This window comes from Diospyros lotus, chromosome 9, assembly GCF_014633365.1.
Source record: "Diospyros lotus cultivar Yz01 chromosome 9, ASM1463336v1, whole genome shotgun sequence".
Lineage (NCBI taxonomy): Eukaryota > Viridiplantae > Streptophyta > Magnoliopsida > Ericales > Ebenaceae > Diospyros > Diospyros lotus.
Window position 1 is genome coordinate 12,099,463 of NC_068346.1, and position 22,335 is coordinate 12,121,797.

The 22,335-nt window shown below is 38.7% G+C and overlaps 1 protein-coding gene across 1 annotated transcript; it reads left to right on the forward strand.

Moving 5' to 3' along the window:
• The first annotated feature begins 378 nt into the window (after positions 1-378).
• On the forward strand, positions 379-22,220 carry LOC127809798 (uncharacterized). The gene is made up of 4 exons (XM_052348894.1): positions 379-1,792; positions 18,983-19,554; positions 19,642-19,861; positions 20,394-22,220. Exons 1-4 carry the CDS (start codon positions 530-532, stop codon positions 21,741-21,743), a joined length of 3,405 nt encoding a protein of 1,134 aa, XP_052204854.1. The 5' UTR covers positions 379-529; the 3' UTR covers positions 21,744-22,220.
• Positions 22,221-22,335: the final 115 nt, after the last annotated feature.

Genomic DNA, 22,335 nt, shown 5'->3' on the forward strand with positions numbered 1-22,335 from the left:
ATTTGAATTCCTTTTTTTTTTTGGTTCTTTTCTTTATGTTTTTTGAATTTCAATCCATTTTTATTTATTCATTGAAAACTCAAGCCTTCTCTAAATTTCCAAACCTTCCCTAACAATTGAGATTTATTTTACACTGAAATAAAAATATAAATTGTTACATTCTTCGATAACCACTGCTTGCTTACCTGCAAGGTGAGTGAAGAGGAAAAACATAAAATAAAAAAAATCAACTAGAAAATTAAAGTTTAAATACATATAATAAATATTTAGATAAATTTAAAATTGATAAATATTTAAAATATAAATACATAATAAATAATAATTTATTAATAAATTATGATATTATATGAGCAAGGCAAGGGCGAAGAATTGAAGATTTTGTTGGGCGGGGGGTGGCTATGCCTATGCGCAAATTGAAATTGGTGACTGGATTGATGGAAGAGGACTAGAGAAGAGAATTGAAGAAGAGTACGACCCAACAGTCCCGCAAACAGAGCAGATCAGACGGACAAGTGTTTTTCCGGCGAAAATGTTGCCGCCGGAGCTCCAACCTCGCTTCCACCGTCCTTACATCTCCTCGTCCGCCAGCGCCCCTTCCTTCTCCACCACCTCCTCCTTCAACGGCGGCTACTCCCCCGAGCGGAACCCTAACCCTAGCCCTAACTCTGCATTTTATGGCCATACCAGCGGCGGCAGCTCTTCTTCCAGTAGATCTCTCAAGAGCTCTCGATTTTCCCCCTCGCTGTCCTCCTTTGCACACAACGCCAGAATCGCCGTAGCCCTCGCACCTTGCGCCGCCTTCCTCCTCGACCTTGGCGGCACCCCCGTTTTCGCAACCTTAACCCTAGGCCTCATGATCGCTTATATCCTCGATTCTCTCAACTTCAAGTCCGGGTCCTTCTTCGCCGTCTGGTTCTCTCTCCTATCCGCACAGATCGCTTTTTTCTTCAGCTCCTCTCTCATCTCCACCTTCAATTCCCTCCCTCTTGCTCTCCTCGCTGCGTTTGTCTGTGCTGAAGCTACCTTCTTGATCGGCGTCTGGGCTTCCGTCCAGTTCAAGTGGATCCAAATTGAGTATCCAGCCATCGTCCTCGCTCTCGAACGCCTTCTCTTCGGGTGCGTCCCTTTCGTCGCTTCTGTACTCTTCACCTGGGCAACAGTCTCGGCGCTTGGTATGAAGAATGCTTCTTACTATCTGATGGTCTTTAATTGTGTTTTCTATTGGCTCTTCTCTATTCCTCGTGTATCATCCTTCAAATCGAAGCAAGAATTGAGTTACCACGGCGGAGAGGTGCCCGACGATAATCTAATCCTCACCCACCTTGAGAGTTGCATCCATACATTGACTCTCTTACACTTCCCTCTGCTGTTCCACATTGCGTCTCACTACTCAGTCATATTTTCTTCTGCTGCTTCTGTTTCTGATTTGTTTCTCCTCTTCTTCATCCCTTTCTTGATGCAACTATATGCCTCCACGAGGGGCGCTCTCTGGTGGATCACGAAGAATGAGAGCCAGCTGCGCAGTATAAGATTGGTGAATGGTTCTGTAGCTTTGATTGTTGTTGTGATTTGCTTGGAGATCAGAGTTGTTTTCCCTTCATTTGGGAGGTACATTCAGGTGCCGCCGCCATTCAACTATGTTCTTGTGACCATCACAATGCTTGGAGGGGCGGCTGCAGCTGGTGCTTTTTCCCTTGGTATGATTGCTGATGCTTTCAGCTCCGTGGCTTTTACTGCTTTAGCTATAGTAGTCAGCGCTGCTGGAGCAATCATCGTGGGATTTCCTATATTGGTATGCATTTTGTCCCCATAGATGTGCAATATAAGTTTACTGTGTGTTCTTATCTTAAATTTATAGCTTAATTGTATACACAGTCTTTTATTTAAATTATTTTTGGAATTATTACTTCATTTGGAAAGTAAAGATGCCTATTGGAACTAAGATGCAAGAAATGATTGAGATGGTTGTGAGAAGAAGATTTAATAATGTGGATGATATAAAAGAAGTTTATAGCAATAAAGATAAGAGGAAGATAAAAACAAAAAATTGATGAAAAATTATTAGGAATAACATAGGATATAATGACTGTACCAAAATAGATGGCTGGTAAACTAGAACCGTATAGTTGACCACTTTTAGCAGGATTAGGGCTTGGTGGTGTTGTACTGCTTCACCTGAAAAATGTTGAACTTTTTTACTTTATACTTCATCAATAAGCTTTCAAAAAAAATTCATTAAGCATTTAGAACCAAATAGGGGTTAACACTGGTGTCTTCTGCTTTGACTTTGACCATATTTTGAGATTAAGGTCTGGAGCATCAACATACAAAAATCCAATTTGTTGGATGTGATATGTGTGAATGGAGATAGATTGGCATTCTCTTGATGGCATAGCAAAAAGGCGTTTCTACAAAAAATATTTTGACATTGCTATGGACAAATGGGTTAGAGATTCTTACTCTAGAGAGGTTGAGGTAAACGCTTGCATGAGGTAATGATAGGGACAGCTTGGAGAGTGAAAGAGATAGTTATATCCAAAAGGAGTGCAGAATACATTAGTGTTAGAGACTGTGATCCGGGGCTTGGAATAACAGTTGAGGTTAAGGAAGAATAAAGGAGGTTAGGATCCTTTCAAATGAGGGGTTTGGATAGAGGTGATAAAGATAGGTGCATCTTCCCATCCGTTGATGGATGGTATGTTAGGGTTCATGTGGCAAAGTATATGCTCAGAATGGTGTGAGGGTTCATGTGGCATTGTATATACTCAGAATGGTGCGACTTTTTGCAAGCATGCAGCCTATATCCTTTTAGGGGAAATGCATTCTTTTTTTTCCTTGTACAAGTTGTTCAAGGGGTAAGTACTTTTTTATTGCCAAGGTAGGAGCAAATCCACCCTCGGAGAAACTGGCAAATTTCTAACTATTCAAGCATAGGGAGATTGGTTATGCTTGCTATCCAAGGCACTTGAGGTATAGTTTTGCATATGGCAAACCAATGAGGAGGTGATATTGAATGAGAAATACAGAAAAATTCCCAATTGAGGATATAGTGAGTAGATTGGCTATATAAGGAAGTTGTATCTAACCAAAGACAGAGCACCATGCATGTTTTGCCTATCTTGATGTAGTTCCTATCAAAGAGAGACTTAATGGAGATAAAGCAAGTGTGAATTACCTCATGGACCTTAACATCACACTTAGGCAAATGACAAATGTTTTAAAATTGTGTCATAGGTTGCCAAATTATTGTTGCTTGGACATTGTAAGGTTATTGCTTTGGGCCACACAGTAGGCAATGATAAGAATCATTCTAGATTAACAAGAAGCACAATTGTAGATATCTCTCATATTGTAGACAAGCTGAATGGCTATCATTTTGGCAGATTATTCTAGAGAATGGATTACAGCTCTAAGATCAAGTTGATCAAAGTTGTTCTAGGAGGAAGGGAAAACTAAAAATGGGGATGCCTTTCTTAATTGTAACCAATCTAGTTCAAAAAGGTTCTCAGTGCACCGAACTCCTTGTTTTTGTGAGGGTCAAAGGAGGCTTTTGTATGCAGCCTTACTTTACTTTGCTGTGTCTCTAACTTACATTCACAAGCTTGAGTGAGAGAAGAGATTGGCTTAGATGTTCAAGAATGGAGAAGTGGCCTAAGTGTTGCATGAGAGTGATTGATAAATTTAATATGTGACAATTGATATCAGAGCCACGGTGACATGGAGACCTATAACTTGCTTGCTAGCGGCAGTTCACATCTTCAATAATATGGTGCTGCACAAATCTTACCATGCCAAGATGTTGAGTCAACCTTACTAGATCAAGGCCTTGGAGAGTCAAGTGGATGGATTTGCCAATGTAGCCAACAACTAGAGGTAAGGGCTTATGCAATGGGGCATTTGGAAACTAGCATGATAGCCCACGGCACTAGTACTAGCACAACACATTCTCTTGACATGAAAGTACTTTGGATGAAGGTGATAAGAATAGCCAAAAAATGAAAGATACCAATAACTATGTCAACATGTAAATATTCCCAGTAAACTTTAAAGGCAAAAAATGTGGGTGAAAGAAGCACAATAGGGCTGTGGATGGTGACTATATTTAAGGTCCTATGCCTCTATCATGATGCCTAAGATGCCAAAATGCTCTACGACTTCAAATTTTAGGTTGGTCATGCTCAAGTTCATTTGTAGCATCCCAATTGGCATTTAAGACCTCACCTTTACATTTCTACCAATTAGAGCATGCATAAGTATGATATGATCATAGCTTTGGTATTCAAAATGTCTAATAATGTTATATGAGAGTTATTTTCTCTTTCCAAGTTTTGAACATTCTGTTAGAAATGTTCAAAGATCCCTCGTTAGATTAAGAGCATTGGCAGTCCTCGATTCAAGTCCAAATACACACTCAAAACACCCTTACACACACTAGTTTAATTCAATACAAAAATATAACAAGAATAGAATTGAAAAGATTAAAGAAAGAACATGCAAACCACACAAGAAACCCTCAGCTTTTATCCGGGTTTAGACTGCATAAAACGGTCCTACCTCTAGCCTCTAATTAGAGAGAGCAATCCACTAAGATCTTGATGAAAATCGGTACAAGATTATCACTCGCACAATCCCTTCACTCACTGATACACGAGAACTCTCACTATGAGATTACAAGGCTATCTTTTTTAGCTCTCTCTCACAATATAGCTCTCGCTCACAACAATGAGAATAATCAATCACACGTCCCCGACAGTTTACCCCACGCCTCTTATTTATAAACTTAAGGGTGTGAGTTACAAAGGGAGATATAACCAGGACATTTCCCTAACTACTCCTCACTTAATATAACATACAATTATCCTATATTACCTAAGTGCCACTGCCGCACATATAACCTCAAATAAACATGTCCAAGTCTCTCTAATCTTCTAGCCACTCAATACAAAATTGAATAACATCCCTTTCCTTTCAATTTTCCTTTCAACAAATTATTAACAATTTTTTTTTTCATATCTTCATTTGAATATTTTTCTAACAATTGTTTTTTGAGCAATCTTTTCACCCAAGTTAGAGCTAGAGTTCACTATGTTAGTAGTTGAGCATGAAAATCATCAAAGATTTCATTGTCGAGCACTATTAGATTTTCAAAACTAGTTGATATCCTTTTTGTGATTTGGAAGGTTTAGAATAAATGTTCCATGAATAGTTTTAAGAATATCTCATGCATCCTTAGCAATGTCACACGTGATTCTACAAATTCTTTGGGTCCGACTACATTGAAGATGGAATTTAAAGTCTTGCTATTCCAATTGGCATTCTCAATTTCAATTTTATCCCATTGGTTAGAGATTTTGATAAAGGATTGATCTCCATCCATCTTCCCTTGTAGGTGGTGAGAAAGGATTACACTTGGTTGTTTGGTAAATAAATTTTAAGAATAAAATTGAGTGAATCTATTATGATAGATATTAACATCAATAACATCATCGCAAGCCTTAATCTCACTATATGGGGTTGACTACATGAATTTTAGCTCTCCAATTATATTTATCCATGGCCGTATGGCCCATATCTTCTTTATGACTATCATATCCCATGTTGCAACTAAAGTTTTTTCACGTTTTTTTTTTTTTACCTCTTGCTATTAACATCTTCCATTCTATTTAGTAGCCCTACAATTGTTTTTATTAGTCTTTTTCTTAGATGTCTATACCATTTTAATCATACTCGCGCATCTTATTTTTAATATGTGCCACTCCAACTTAAGTATAATGAATCTCGCTTTTAATTTTATCTTTTCTTGTATGGTCGTTCATCTATCTTAACTACCAAACATCATACAACGAATATAGTCTTATAGTCATCTAATAAAGCTTTTCTTTCAATTCTAATGAATTTCACAATGGTCAAATGTTGGATGTGCTTCCCCATTTTATTTGTCCAATCTTAATTCTTTGAACAATTGATCCTAGATATTTAATTGATATTTTCTTGGAATAACTTGGATGATCCCACATAGTGGGATTAAGGCTTGAAATTGTCATGTACTTTGGCTATTAGGCCTTATGAATAAAAGTAGATTGCATAGGTAGAGGAATGTTATAGCATGGCAAGTGCAAGTTGTATTAGATTGGTAATTGTTTTGGCACCAATTAATTACTAAGGTCTGTATAAAATGTTTTGGCCCAACCATTGCAAAGCATGAATGATCAATTAGAGAATTCAAATTCCCTCAATTTCCCTCTCTCTCTTCCCTCTCAATTCTTTAATTCTACACCTTTTCCTTCTCATTTTCCCTACCATATTCATTCTCAGTTAGCCGAGATCTAGGATCTGACATTCTGGTATCAGAGCAAGTTTCTGGCCAACGAAATTGCAAGTGATCAATTACCATGGCCCACAGATCTCAAATAAAACAAATGGAGTCATAGTTGCAACAAGTGACAACAATGATGGCGGAGATACATAACGGAGTTGGATCTATGGAGGATATGATCAGATCGACGATAGAGAGGAAGGTTGAAGCAGTTGCAGACATATTGCGAGGGGATATGCGTGATCACGTATGAGAGGAGATCCGGGAGGAAGGCAACATGTTGCGCGATCAATTGCAGCAATTCATGCTCATGTTTTCCAACCAAAATTAAGAATCTCACATGATTTTCCCCCTAAAGATAGGATGGAACTAATCCTACCTGGAATTGGAACTAATAATCGAGATGCTGAATCATCAGAGTTTGAGGTAGATTCGACTACGGTGGGAGAAAATGTAGTTGAAAAGAGACAGGAGACACACTACACCACATCATTCTGGTTTTCTAGTACCAAAATTGGAATTACTTGTATTCGAGGGACAAAAGCCTTGATGGTGGATAAGGCGATGTGAGGTATTGTTTAGCGTTCACCAGGTAGCTGAAAGCCAGAGAGTGGCCCTGGCATTGACCTATCTCAATGATGTGGGTGATGTATGGTTCGAAGGATGGTCCAAGGTTAGGGATAACTATAATTGGGATGAAGGCTTGGTGGTAGTGGAAGAATTTGAAGAAGACTGTTATCCTAGGACTATGCGGAATGAACCTTGGAAGATATATGCCTCTCTCAACACTCTCAAATTCACCCAACAATTATAGGAATTGAAAACAGAAAACATAAGAACAAGAAACAGAAAGCAAACCACACATCGCAAAGATTTGTCCTGGTTCGGTTTCTTTTGAGGAAACCTACATCTAGCCTTCAAATAGCCCTCCTAGTAGTCTTTATTTCCAGAAAGAAGATCAGTACATCACAACCCTCATAGCCCACAAACACTGAGTACAATATCACATTGTTTCCCCAAGAAATAACCCCAAGACTTATAGACAGTCTTCCTTTCTTGAACAATGCCTTGCACTCATAATACAAAGGACTAGAGCACTCATAGAATAGTTGTCTCTCAGTAGACGCCTTGCCCTCTTATTTATAGAGTAGGCGGACACACTTAGACAACTAACTAACTTAGGGAAATTATATATTAACCCCAACAAAATGTACTAATTACACTTTAACCCCTAGCTGCCTAATTTCTTCAGTCGAGACTACTCCTTCATGCTCCTTTCTAGTTTTGCTATCTTCTAGGACAAAACTCGAGGCAAACTTCAACAAAGACAATGGTAAGATATCCTTACATGCAATTAAGGGAATGACCAATAGGAAGATAATCAAAGTGGAGGGGAGAATGCATGATAGCACCTTGATGGTTCTGATTAATGGTAGGAGCACCCATAGTTTCATTAATGAAGGGACAACTAAGAAGATAAAGTGCCAAGTACACAACCACTATTAGTCACACTGGCAAATGGGAATAAGGTGGTGAGTACATTTGCTTGTTTGGGTTTCTGTTGGGAAATGCAAGGGGAAAAATTTGAAGTTGATTTGAGGTTATTAAAACTTGGGGGCTACCACATAGTATTGGGGGTTGATTTGGTGAAAGGAGTAAGCCTGATTCGTTTTGATTTTCACAAGATGGAGGTATCTCTTGAAAAGCAAGGAAGGAGCGTGGTTCTTTAGGGGAATGTGGAGATGGGAACTTGCAAGTTGATTAAAGGGAAGAGGTTGTAGCAACTATTTAGGAGGAAGATATCTCTGGTGGCACAACTGTTTTCAATTGAAGCCAAGGAGGAAATTGAGTACTGTGAGGGAGAAGGAAGGAAAATGCACTATGACTGGCCACAAACAACTTCAAGTTTCATGGCAGGTACATGAATTGGCCTTACTTGATATATTAGTGGTTGAATATCAGGACCTTTTTTTTAGAGCCTAAGTCACTACCACTTGAGAGGTCTTTGGACCATCCCACACCCCTCCAACCAAATGCTGAACCAATCAACTTTTGATCCTATAGGTATCCTCCCAAGCTTAAATCTGAAATTGAAAAGCTTGTGAGGGATATGCTAAACCAATCCGTGATTAGACCTAGCTCTAGCCTTTTTGCCTCCCCGCCCTTTTGGTTAAAAAGAAAGATGGGACATGGCATTTGCGTTGATTATAGGCAACTCAACGCCATTACCATCAAAGACAAGTTTCCAATTCCTATCATTGAAGACTTGCTAAACGAGCTCAAACATGCATCTATATTTTCTATGTTGGACCTAAGGTCTGGCTATCATTAGATTCTGATGAACTCAATTGATATACCAAAAACAACTTTTAAGACACACCATGGCCACTATGAATTCACTATAATGCCATTTGGCCTAACCAACGCCCCAATCACACTCCAAGCTCTTATGAACAGTATATTTGAACCATACCTTAGAAAATTTGTACTAGTCTTTTTTGATGATATCCTAATTTATAGCCGCTCATTTGACCAACACTTGAAGCACCTTAGGATTACTTTTGAGATCCTAGGATTCAACTTGTTGTACATTAAACGGTCAAAATATGCCTTTGCATAGAAACAAGTAGAATACCTTGGGCACATTATTTCTAGTGCAGGAGTGGGGATGGATCCCAAGAAGATTGAGGTAGTAAGTGAATGGCCTAGGCCCTCTAACATAAAGGCTCTAAGGGGATTCTTGGGGCTCGCCGATTATTATGAGAAGTTTGTGAAGAATTATGGGTTGATTGGCAAGCCACTGACATATCAATTAAAGAAAGATGGGTTCAATTGGGACCACGATGCACAGGAGGCCTTTGAACAACTTAAGCAGGCGATGAGTAAGGTGCTCGTGTTGGGGTTACCAGACTTCAACAAATCTTTCACGCTAGAAACAAATGCCAGCAACACGGGAATAGGCGCAGTCCTCTCAAGGATGGTAGACCATTGGCCTTCCTTGGCCAAGCCCTAGCCCCAAGACACCAAGGGCTAAGCATCTATGACAAGGAGTTGATGGCAGTCCTAATGGTAGTGGATAAATGGCGACACTTCTTAGTGGGAGGACAATTCAACATCAAAATAGATCATGAAAGCCTCAAGTTTCTACTGCAGCAAAAGTTGCATACTCACTTACAAAAGAAAGGGATGGCCAAATTAATGGGATTAGATTACGTAATACACTTCAAAAGAGGGAAGGAAAATGTGGCTGTAGACGCGTTGTCTTGTTGCCAAGAGGAAGGAATGATAGCTGCAATTACAGTAGTAGTACCAGATTGGTTCCAAGAAATGATAGATGGGTATTAGAAGGGGCATGGGCAAAGGAGTTATTGAGCCAATTGAGCATGGATGCAAATAGTAGGCTTGACTATGCTTTGGTTAATGGATTAATAAGATACAAGGGTGGGCTAGTGATTGGGGAATGTGAGGTCTTGAAGAATAGAATCCTACAGTCATTGCATGAATCACTGTTGGGAGGACACTGGCATACAAAATACTTACCGAAAGGTGAAGTAAGTTTTCTATTGGCCACAACTAAAAAGATACGTGTGGGAATACATGATGAACTGTGACATTTGCAAACAATGCAAACATGAGATGGTGGCTCATCTAGGCCTCCTATAGCCGTTAGCCGTTCTGGAGCAAGCATGAACTAATGTGACTATGGATTTTATAGAAGGCTTACCAAGATTTGAACGGAGGGATTGTATTCTGGTGGTGGTTGACATATTTACTAAGTTTAGCCATTTCATTAGGCTATCTCACCCCTTTATAGCGCAGGAAGTTGCTAGAGTTTTCCTAGATAATGTGGTGAAGTTCCATGGGGTACCACACCCCATAGCATCTGACAAAGGCAAGGTGTTTACTAGTCTATTCTGGAAAGAATTGATACGATCTATGGGTACAAAATTACATATGTCCATCACCTATCACCCAGAGACGGATGGTCAATCATAAAGGGTTAACTAGTGCCTAGAATCCTACCTAATATGCCTATGTTTCATGCAACCAAAGGGGTGGCATAAGTGGATATCAGTGGCTCAATGGTGGTACAATTCGAGATTGAGTTATCACAGTTCAATCAAAACAACTTCGTTTAAAGCCCTTTATGGCTACAAACCAACCCTCTTACCAGCAATTGGGGGGCAATCCACAATGGCAGCTGTTGGGGCATATATGCAACAAAGGCAAGATATCCTACGATTATTAAAGACAAAATTATCTAGGGTACAGAATAGGAAGAAGCAAATGGCAGATAAGAGGCGAAGTGAAAGAGAATTCTCAATAGGGGAGGAAGTCTACTTAAAATTGAGCCACCCACATCTCAGGGCCCTAACTCATCAACTAATATCTAAATTGGATCCCAAATTCTATGGGCCCTTCCTAGTTCTTGCCAAGATAGGGTTGGTGGCCTATCGATTGCAATTACCTGATGGATCACAAATCCATTATGTATTTCACATCTCCCTACTTAAGAAAGCGACTGGAACATAAGTTGCCAGCCAAGCACTTCCTCCTATCCTCAGCGAGAAAATGGAATCAGTGGCACCAGCAGCTATCCTAAACAAATGGACTGAGAATTTTCATGTCAGATCTAGGATCTGACAAAAATGTTGTTATTGTTGTTTTTTTCTTGGAATAACTTGATCTCCAAGTCTCACCATGATATCATATATGCTTCTACTTTTATTAAATTTACATTTCATATATTTGGTTTTCAACCAACTCAACTTGAAGCCTTTAGATTTTAAAGTGTCCGTCTCTAATTACTCTTGAAATTTATGCAATCTTTTGATTGATGTACCAAGATAATATTGTTTGCAAACCACACACCATGATGTGCTTTGTGAGTATATTATTCAAACGAGCAAAAAGGTAAGCTTGATACCAATTAAGATAATTGTACATAATCATAGACCATGCTTGGATTGGTCTTCTTTATTAATCAATCTATCTATCTAGTGCAATCATAATCTTTACACAATTTAATAATCAACAAAAAATAAAAAAAGACTTACATTTGCATGAAAACCCTAGTATTGAGAGAAAAAAACACAAGATCTGCAATCAGACCACAAACATTATAAAGTACAGATTCTGAAGTTATACATGCAACCCTACTAGATGCACAACAATCTTTAAGGTCAAAGAATTCTGCTTGTTAAATATACCGTGATGAATGACAACCTATGTTCATTATTAACTTTTGCCTCTGCTTGGCACCATAGCATAGAGCTGAACTCTTCAGAACCAGTTATGCTACTACTTTTGAAGAAATTTTTGAACTCTTGAAGCTTTTCAACTATGAACTTTACTTCAAAATTCTCTCTTACATGCTAAGAAGTGTTTTGAAAATTGCCAAGCACAGTTAAGTGCAGAGGTCTTACAATGCTTAAGCGCAAGCTTAAGCAAAGCGAAGTGCATATAAATAAAATAAAGAGTATATACTTTTATAAGCATAAAAAATATAAACTATTGAAAAAACAATCATTAAAAAAAACTAAGTAAGAATGAGAGCTGGAGATTTAATAAAAGATGAGATACCATTTTTCATTTATATTTTATACCAATTTACAAGTTCATGCAACCATAGCAAAAATACATAAGGCCATAAAAATGGATACAATCTGGTCAATTGCTGGTCATGATCGATCTTGGAGGACAAATTAGTTTAAACTCAAGGATCCCTTTTTAATTTTTAATTTTTAACTTTTTTATTTTGGTCAGTCTTATTTTGTTATTTTTAAAAGTTTGGCCCCCAAAAAACCCATTCTATTTCGTTAACATGATTTATACAAAGGATTAGATAGAAGAATAAGAAAAATAATATCCCAAATTTATATAATCCCTAATTAATCAACTCCTAATTTACAACAATTCACAATCAATCAATCAATTCCTAATTTGCAATCAATCAACAATTCCTAATTTACAACAATTAGGAATAAATTAGCAACCCCTAATTTATGCCTAATTACATATTTCCTTTAATATTTTTTGCTCGCTAAATACAACCGAGTCTTCTATTTTTTTCAAACAAATATATATGATTTTATTTATATTTTTCTAAGATTTGATAATAGTTTTTTTCCGTAAGGATTCCTTACAGGTAGCAACATTATTGCAAAAATTTAAACAAATCCAAAAATTCATATTTTTTGATAAAAAAAACCAGGTGTATTTCCGAAATGCGCTTTTTGCACTTTGGAGCTTAGGTAAAAGCACAACTTAAGTGTGCTTTAATCACACTCAGCTAAAGTTGCTGAGTTTCACATGAAAAAAGCCCCAAGCATGTTGTGCTTTGCAGTTTGTGCTTAAAGCGTGCTTTTTCGCACTGATGCTAAGTAGCCCGCTTTTTATTTACAAATCCTCTAAAAATTCTGTCTGAATTTTGTATCCTAGCTGCTATAACGAAAGCCTTTATAACCATGGGTGTTCCCATGTAAAAGAGGAGGGCTCCTTATTTTCATAATTTTGATGGTCTTTGTAAATAGGGTGTAAGGGCATTTGGAAAACCTGCTTATTTAAACTGTCCCCTCATGCTTTTGTATGCATTACCAAATTCCTCAGCCTGTTTGAACTCACTACAGAAAAATGATACTGATCTTCAATCCTCAATTTGCAGTTTGTTCTTCATGTATCTGACATCACACACATGCTTTGTACGTATTTTCATTACAGAAAATGATTCAATTAAAGCAAACTTTGGTTCTGAAATTTACTGATTCTAAATGCTAACAGAGTTATTGTTTGGCCTAATGTAGATCAGTATTTTTACAAGTCAAAATCTGGTATATGTTTTATCAAACAAAATTCTAAAACTTCTTTTGCGATGTTTTGTTTTATATAGGCAAAGTCTCTATTTGCTTTCGAATCCCACATATCCTTATATATGTTCGACTGCGGATTGCATGAAATTGAGGCTGGTTCAAGAAGGTTGGCATTGAATGCAGCTGAGATGAATTGTGTCTGGATAGGAGATCTGTGTGGTTCCTTTTATTAGGATAGGATTTTGGGATGTGAATTGGATCTTTTTTTCTTTGCTATGAACGCAGAAAGTATGGTTATTTGCTTGACTTGATTTTAGTCATCATAGCTATGCTCTGGTGTGATCATCTCTTTTACTTCATTTCAGAGGGCTTTGAAGTTTTGATTTTCCTATGCACTGCAACATTTTGCATGGTGAGAGGTTTTAGGGCTCTGATCCCAATGTTTTGAAGCATTTATATATGAATCAAGTTAATTTTTTCTGTTGCTACTGATGTTGAAGGAGCTAACAAATTTTATTGAAAAATAAAATATTCTCAATTATGCTTGAGTTGCAAATGACATAGGCTATTGTCACGACCCCAGGGGTAATTCTGTAATTGCATTGTAATTGTATTTCTGTTAATTATACTTTGCTGCTATTTTTGATTGTACCTTAAGTTACAATAACTGAAGAGCAGCAAGCCTATAATAGGCTAACTGTAGAGGATGGGGATTCATGTGGAAAATAACAAGAATCTTTTCCCTCCAATTCTCTGTTCTCTCTCTGTCGAACTCTTTGTTCTCCGTCCTTGCTGTTCTCCCTCTCTTTCAATCAAACTCTCCCTCCAATTCTCTCTATTCTCGATTTCTACCTAAAACAATCTTAGTCCAGATCTTAGGATCTGACAATTGGTATCAGAGCTGGTGGTCCTTGGCTGCTGAATTGAGTTTGAGGTGAGTAAGAAAGGTACATATTGGAAGCAGATCTGGATTGATTGTTGATCCACAGCGATTGTGATCAGATCTGGAGTGATTGATGGAAGGAAATTATGGAAAGAGGAGATTGATGATTATAATAGACAGTGGCAGCACACACAGCTTCTTGGATGAAGCCACTGCCATGGAGTTGCAATGCCCTACACTGGCCACATTTCCTTTATCAGTTGCGGTGGACAATGGAAGTAAGATGTTTAGTGGATTTAAATGTTAGAATTTTAAATGGAAGATGCAGGGGGCAGGAATTCACTGCAGACCTCAGAATTTTGAAATTGGGAGGGTGTGACAGCCCTCAGGGTAGACTGGATGAAGACTGCCAGTCCTCTAGTATTTGACTTCAACAAACTTAGAGGGAAGAAATTGAAATGGAAGGGAAGAAATTGACAGTGATGGAGTTTGGAAGCTGGTGAATGCAAATTGGGAGGATGCAGAAAATGTTCCAGCAAGAGGGAACTTCATGGGCTCAAATATATTCCATCTATGCTGTGGAGTTGGAGGATGACAAAAATGAGGCAGTAGAGGCTTATGAACAGCCTAGGCCTGCAACTGACTCTACCTTACATTTTCTTTCGGAGGTACACTGAATTTGAGGATATATTTGCCGAACCCTCTTCTATACCCCTAAACCGATTCTTTGACCATTCTGTCCACCTAAAACCTAACTTAGAACCTGTAAGCATTCTGTCTTACTGGTATCCACCCTTCAAAAAGCTGAAATAGAAAAATTGGTCAAATAAATGTTAACTAAATCTATTAATCAGCCTAGCCAAAGCCCCTTTGCTTCTCCTGTCTCACTAGTTAAGAAAAAAGATGGGACTTGGCAATTTTGTGTCGATTATTGCCAACTGAATGTCCTAACCATAAGAAACAAATTTCCAATTCCCATTATTGAAGACCTACTTGATGAATTAACATCAGCCATTGTTTTTACAAAACTAGACTTGATGGCAAGGTATCACCAAATTAGAGTGAACCCTGCTGATATCCCCAAAACAGCCTTCAGAACTCACCAAGGACTTTATGAGTTCACTGTCATGCCTTTAGGCCTAACCAATGGTCCTGCAACTTTTCAGGCCCTAATGAACCATATATTCAGTTCCTATTGAAGGAAATTCATCCTTATTTTTCTTTGATGATACCCTCATTTACAGCCCTACATTTGAGCAACACCTAACCCATTTGAGGACAGCATTTGAAATCCTCAGGTCTAATTAATTGTATGTAAAGTTATCCAAGTGTACTTTTGCTAAGAAACATGTAGAATACTTGGGCCATATTATATCAGGAGGAGTAAAACCTGATCCTAAGAAGATTGCTGCCATGGTTGAATGGCCAAGGCCAAGGACTGTTAAGGAGTTGAGGGGATTTTTGGGCCTTATGGGCTATTATAGGAGGTTTATCCAAAATTATGGGATAATAATCAGGCCCCTAGCTGAGCTGCTCAAGGAGGACAACTTTCAATGGACTCCAAGTGTAGAGGATGCTTTTCAAGCATAAAAAAGAGCTATGTCTTGGGCACCTATATTGGCTTTATCAGATCTTTCAAAGCCATTTGTCCTTGTCACTGATGCATGCGATATGGGGTTAGGAGCTGTATTGACACAGGATGGAAAACCCTTGGCTTACGTTACTCAAGCCTTACCCCAAAGCACTTGGACTAAGTATCTAGGATAAAGAGCTGATTGCAGCATTGTTTGGAGTGGATAAATGGAGGCATTACTTGGAGGGAAATCAGTTTATTAGTAGCACCGATTATGAGAGCCTTAAATTCTTGTTACAGCAAAGATTACATACACAGCTGCAGAAAAAAGGAGTTACAAAACTGCTGGGATTGGATTATGTAGTTCAATATCGGAGGGGTAAGGAGAATGTAGTGGCTGATGCCCTATCTAGAAGGGAAGAGGATGGCAGCTGCCGAGCTATTTCAGCCACAATTCCAGATTGGGTGAAGGAAATCTCAGCTAGCTATGAAAAGTCCGAGTGGGCAAAGACTTTTGTGTCACAGCTGGCCATTCAACCTGCAAGTAAACTGGGGTATAGTCTTTCAGCAGGTTTACTCGGATTTAAAGGAAGGTTGGTGAAGGGGATGATAACCAATTGAAGAAACAATTTTACAGTCCTTACATAGCTCTCCCTTGGGGGGACATTTTGGGTTAAGAGTCACCTATCGCAAGGTGAAACAAGTGTTCTATTGGCAAGGACTTAAGAGTGATGTCACTGCATTTTTCCTGGCTTGTGCTATATGCCAACATTGCAAGTATGAACAGGTTGCCTATCCTGGTCTGCTGCAGCCATTAGCCATCCCAGAACAGGCTTGGGAATAAATTTCTATGGATTTTGTGGAGGGCCTGCCCAAGTCCGAAGGGAGAGATGTCATATTGGTGGTGGTGGATAGATTGACTAAGTTTGCACACTTCTTGAGTCTGGCTCATTTTTTTACAGCTCAAGAAGTAGCCCTTTATTGTTGGATTCTGTTGTTAAAGTTCATGGACTGCCACTATCCATAGTCTCAGATAGAGACAAGATCTTTACCAGCAATTTTTAGCAAGAGTTGTTTAGAAATTTGGGGGTGAAACTACACATGTCAATTGCTTATTACCCTGAGATTGATGGGCAAACTGAAAGGGTGAATCAATGCCTAGAAAACTACCTCAAATGCATGTGTTTTTCCAAGCCTAAGAGCTGGAATAAGTGGCTGTCTTTAGCTCAATGGTGGTATAATTCTAGCTTCCTTAGCTTACTGAAGAGAGCTCCTTTTAAGGCTTTGTTTGGGTATAAAGCCCCACTATTGCCCGCTATGATGCAGTTCTCTACTACAGAAATGGCAGTGGATCATTATTTACAGCAACAGAAGGAGGTTCTGCCGGTGATTAAAAAGGAGTTGGCCATAGCCCAAAATAGGATGAAACAATTTGCTGACAGGAGTGAGAGTCTTTGAGGTAGGAGATATGGTATATCTAAGGGTGAAACGATTCCAGTAGCATGTATTCTCTAATTCCCCTGCATCTAAGTTGAGTCCGAAGTACTATGGGCCTTTTCTTATAGAGGCTAAAGTGGGAAAGGTGACCTATTGTTTGAAGCTGCCAGCTGACATGCAAATTCATCCTGTTTTTCATGTTTCATTGCTGAAAGGTCGGTTGGACCTACTGATATAACAAGTACAGATTTTCCCCTACCAGCCAAGGACATGGCAGTAGATATTGAACCCCTGGCAGTATTGGAGAAAAGGGTTATCTACCAAGATTCAATGCCCCTAACTCAATTTGGTGCAGTGGTTCCACTTACATCCTGATCACATTACTTGGAAATATCTCCCTGATCTACTCAAGCAATTCCTTAGGGTGGCTCAACTGTTGCGATTTCTTGAGGACAAGAAATCTTTCAAGAAGGGGGGAATTGTCACGACCCCAGGGGCAATACTGTAATTGCATTGTAATTGTATTTCTGTTGATTGTACTTTGTTGGTATTTTTTATTGTACCTTTAGTTACAATAACTGAAGAGAGCAAGCCTATAAATAGGCTAACTGTAGAAGATGGGGATTCATGTGGAAAATAACAAGAATCTTTTCCCTCCAATTCTCTATTCTCTCTCTCACCTTCTGTTCTCCCTCTCTTTCAGTCTAACTCTCCCTCCAATTCTCTCTATTCTCGATTTCTACCTAAAACAACCTTAGTTCAGATATTAGGATCTGACAGCAGTTTCTATTTTGGAGGCCTTTTTTTTTTTTTTTGGTTTGTTTATTTTTTTAGTAAGTATATGAAAGGAAAGAAGATTAAGCAGGTGCCAACCATAAGGAAAGAATTATTCAACTGATGCTTTTTTCACCAATATGACGGTGCCTGAGATTCTTGAGTGCCTGGCCAGTGATCATTCATGGCCTTGTTTGATATTTGGATTTGCAGAAACTTTTTCCAATTGGGTAAGGGACCAAAAACTGGGGTCTTTACTACTTTTAGTAAATAACACAGTACTTACTAAGGTGCCAACATTTTCGTGGAAATTGTTGTTGTATAAGCTTGGAGATTCTAATAATTTTTCTGGCTATTTTGCAGCTTGAAATGTGAAATAAATCTTATGTCCATTCTATTTACGAGTGAATTTGAGTAGGAAATATATTGTTTTCTGAGGAGTTATGAAAATCTTGGCTGCTTTTGGGATCAAATTTTTTGAATTAGATTGACAATGTTTGGAATATGCTTATGAAAGATTGTGTGTGTGTGTGTGTGTGTTATCTGTGTATCTGGTAAGCAATAAAGATTGTGTTTGCCAGTCAACTTGATTTAAAGTTGAAACTCAGTTGTTAGGGGCCAAGTGAGGAAAATAGAGAAATTTATTGGTCTTATTTTTTCCTTGGTTGCATGTCTGATGAGAGGTTTCTATGATTTAGGCTGGCATGGGCTTTTATTTCCCCTGCATGAACCTTTGAGGGTACATCTTTGTTTAAATATCATTGGAGAAGTTTGCTCATTTCTTCTCTCAACCTACACGGGGTAATAGTGAATCCACAGAATTGCCATTATTCTTTAGAATTCTTTTGTACATAATTATTTAGAATATTTGGTGAGCTTTTAATGTGGAAGCCAACCTTTTGTCAATGTCTTTCCATAATGTTAAACAAATTAGAACTAAAACTGAAGTCTGAGCCAAATGTTGTGAATTCTTTTGATCCAGTGAGGGACCTACTTGGTTAGGAGTGTGGACTTTGACATACAATAATACTACAGTTTCTTCTTATAAGTGCCAAATTTTAAGAAATAATGCTTGCTGGTTTGGGCATTTTGTGAAGCAGATGCTTATGTTAAACTCTTTTCTTTTAGTTCATTGCAATATAAGGTTGGATATATTTAAATTGAACTTCTTTTCATCCTTTATTTTACAGTTTCTTCCACTCCCTTGTATTGCTGGTTTCTATTTGGCTCGATTTTTCACAAAGAAGAGTCTGCCATCATACTTTGCCTTTGTTGTGCTTGGGAGCTTGATGGTGACATGGTTTGTGCTGCATAATTTCTGGGATCTCAATATCTGGATGGCAGGCATGTCTTTGAGGTCCTTTTGTAAACTTATAGTTACCAGTGTTGTCCTAGCAATAGCTGTCCCTGGCTTAGCTCTTCTTCCGCCAAAACTTCATTTTCTAGCTGAGGTTGGTTTGATCAGCCATGCGCTGCTGCTATGCTACATTGAGAATCGCCTCTTTAATTACTCTAGCATGTACTACTATGTATTGGAGGATGATGTGATGTATCCCAGTTATATGGTTGCCCTGACTACTTTTCTGGGTTTGGCTTTGGTGAGGAGACTTTCTGTGGATCATCGAATTGGACCAAAGACAGTCTGGATTCTGTCGTGTCTCTATTCTTCAAAGCTGGTGATGCTTTTTATAACATCAAAGACTGCTTTATGGGCCTGTGCTGTTCTCTTGTTGGCTGTTTCTCCGCCATTGCTTCTTTACAAGTAATAGCTATTTTTCACATTTATGAGCTTTTCATTTTATTGTCTTTGAATATTGATCAGACTTGTAATCTTCCATTAATTTTTCAGGGATAAGATAAAAGCAGCCTCAAAGATGAAACCTTGGCAAGGTTATGTGCATGCTGGTGTGGTTGCTTTTTCGGTCTGGTTTTGTCGTGAAACAATTTTTGAAGCTCTCCAGTGGTGGAATGGAAGACCTGCCTCTGATGGTTTACTTTTGGGTTCCTGTATTCTTCTGACAGGATTGGCTTGTGTACCAATAGTTGCTCTCCACTTCTCTCATGACATGGTAATACTTTATGTTTTGCCCTTGTTTGAGTTATGTTGTGCATTTTTTTTTTTTGAAATAACTACATCATTCATCCATGCACATTGAAACAATTCAACAATAGTCTACATGCTTGATTGCCAATGTTTGAGCATCTGCTAGCAGTTATGACTTTTGTGCTGCATCCTTATTTGTATGGATTTGATTAAGTGATTAATGACATCCATTATCCATATTTTTGTGATAAGAATATTTAACAGTTGGGAATTGACCTAGACCTGTGGAAACTTACCATTTCAACGAGATTGCAAATGTCCTAGGTGTTTGACAGCCTTTTAAAATATTATGAGCTACCGAAAGTTTGAAATACTTCCTCTCCGTTCCAGTTATGGTCTTTGGTATCAGACTATAGATAGTGCACCACATAGTATTTATATCATGTTTATATTTGTCTGAATCAGTGAACTTTTGTTTGTACTAGTTTTTCCAAGATCCTATGTAACAATTCGTACTCAGATTAAGCAAAATGACTTTTCTACTTTTCCTGCTGCAGTCTGCTAAGAGATGCCTGGTGCTTGTAGTGGCAACTGGGCTGTTATTTATTCTGTTGCAGCCTCCAATTCCGTTGTCATGGACTTATCACTCTGACCTAATAAAAGCAGCCCGTCAATCATCTGATGACATCTCCATATATGGCTTCATGACATCAAAGCCTACATGGCCATCATGGCTACTTATTGCAGCAGTCCTTCTCACACTTGCAGCTGTGACTTCCATTATCCCTATAAAGTATATTGTTGAGTTGCGGGCATTTTACTCCATTGGTATGGGGACTGCTCTTGGCATTTATATTGCTGCAGAATATTTCCTCCAAGCAGCAATGCTGCATGCCCTTATAGTTGTAACAATGGTCTGCACTGCTGTCTTTGTGGTCTTCACCCATTTCCCATCCGCCTCAAGCACTAAACTGCTACCGTGGGTGTTTGCTTTGCTTGTGGCTCTCTTCCCTGTTACTTATTTATTGGAAGGGCAGGTGAGAATTAAAAACATCCTTGGGGACAGTGTAATTGGCAATGCTGGAGAGGAAGACCAGAAGTTGACAACATTGCTTGCTGTTGAGGGAGCTAGGACATCACTCCTAGGTTTATATGCAGCTATTTTTATGCTTATTGCATTGGAAATAAAGTTTGAACTGGCATCACTTATGCGAGAGAAGACTTCTGAACGGGGTGGAATTAAACACAGCCAATCTGGTCAAAGTAGCTCTGCCACTTTCCCTCCAAAGCTAAGGTTCATGCAGCAACGTAGGGCGTCAACTGTGCCAGCCTTTACTATCAAGAGGATGGCCGCTGAGGGAGCCTGGATGCCAGCAGTTGGTAATGTGGCTACAATAATGTGCTTTGCTATATGCCTAATCTTGAATGCCAATCTCACTGGAGGTTCAAACCGTGCAATATTCTTCTTGGCACCCATCTTGCTGCTTCTCAACCAGGACTCCGATTTTGTTGCTGGATTTGGGGACAAGCAGAGGTATTTCCCCGTTACAGTGGTTATTTCTGCCTACTTGGTATTGACTGCACTTCATAGCATATGGGAAGATATATGGCACGGGAATGCTGGGTGGGACATGGAAATTGGAGGACCAAGTTGGTTTTTTGCAGTCAAGAATGTGGCCCTTCTCGTCCTCACATTCCCTAGTCATATCCTTTTTAACCGGTTTGTATGGAGCTATACAAATCAATCAGACCCATCAGCACTGCTGACATTGCCCCTCAATCTTCCGTCAATCCTAATAACTGATGTGATCAAGATTAAGATACTTGGACTTCTTGGGGTAATATACTCCTTGGCTCAGTATCTGATTTCTAGACAGAACTATATGTCAGGCTTGAAGTTTATTTAGATGATACAAACTCTGTACAATATATTTTGGCAATTTTCAAGTGAGGTATGAAAGTACAGTTTCTGGTCACCCCTATCTTGTTCTTAAGCTGGTTTGTTTTTGCTTGGATTTGCCCCAAATTCTGTTGTCAACATGATTACTTGAAAGCAACTTAACATTGCGTGCAATTTAGTGGTTTTCCAAATTCCTGGTTCAGTTCAGCCTACTAGAAGTCACTGTTATCTTAGTCTTGAAGATGCTTACATTATGTTAGCGCGTTGAATATCGGCTTTGCAGTATCACCACCATTTGAAGGGTAAAGATCACTGAACATTCGTCCCATTTAACTGCTTACAGTGACAGACATTTTAAGTTAGAAGGCAAGGGCTGGCTTTGTTGTGGATCTCCATTATAGTCACTGTGATTTGCTTAGAATGTCTTGTATAACTTCTTTCATTTATGTAAGAGCGCACAGATAAAATTAGTTGTTTTCTTTCAGTTTTGGGTCAAGTAGTGTAGTGTGTCTATTCTCTCTTCTTTCCTTTTGTCGAATAGTTCTTTTGAATTTTCTCGCATAGAATTATGCATAACAAACCATACAATGAGCTTACAG

What these genes read in the sequence shown, in the direction of transcription:
- LOC127809798 (XM_052348894.1), top strand. Translation starts at nt 530, where the DNA reads ATGTTGCCGCCGGAGCTCCAACCTCGCTTCCACCGTCCTTACATCTCC. An exon ending in TCGTGGGATTTCCTATATTG is followed by an intron (nt 1,793 to 18,982) that starts GTATGCATTTTG and finishes TTTATTTTACAG; the next exon opens with TTTCTTCCACTCCCTTGTAT. An exon ending in CCGCCATTGCTTCTTTACAA is followed by an intron (nt 19,555 to 19,641) that starts GTAATAGCTATT and finishes TTAATTTTTCAG; the next exon opens with GGATAAGATAAAAGCAGCCT.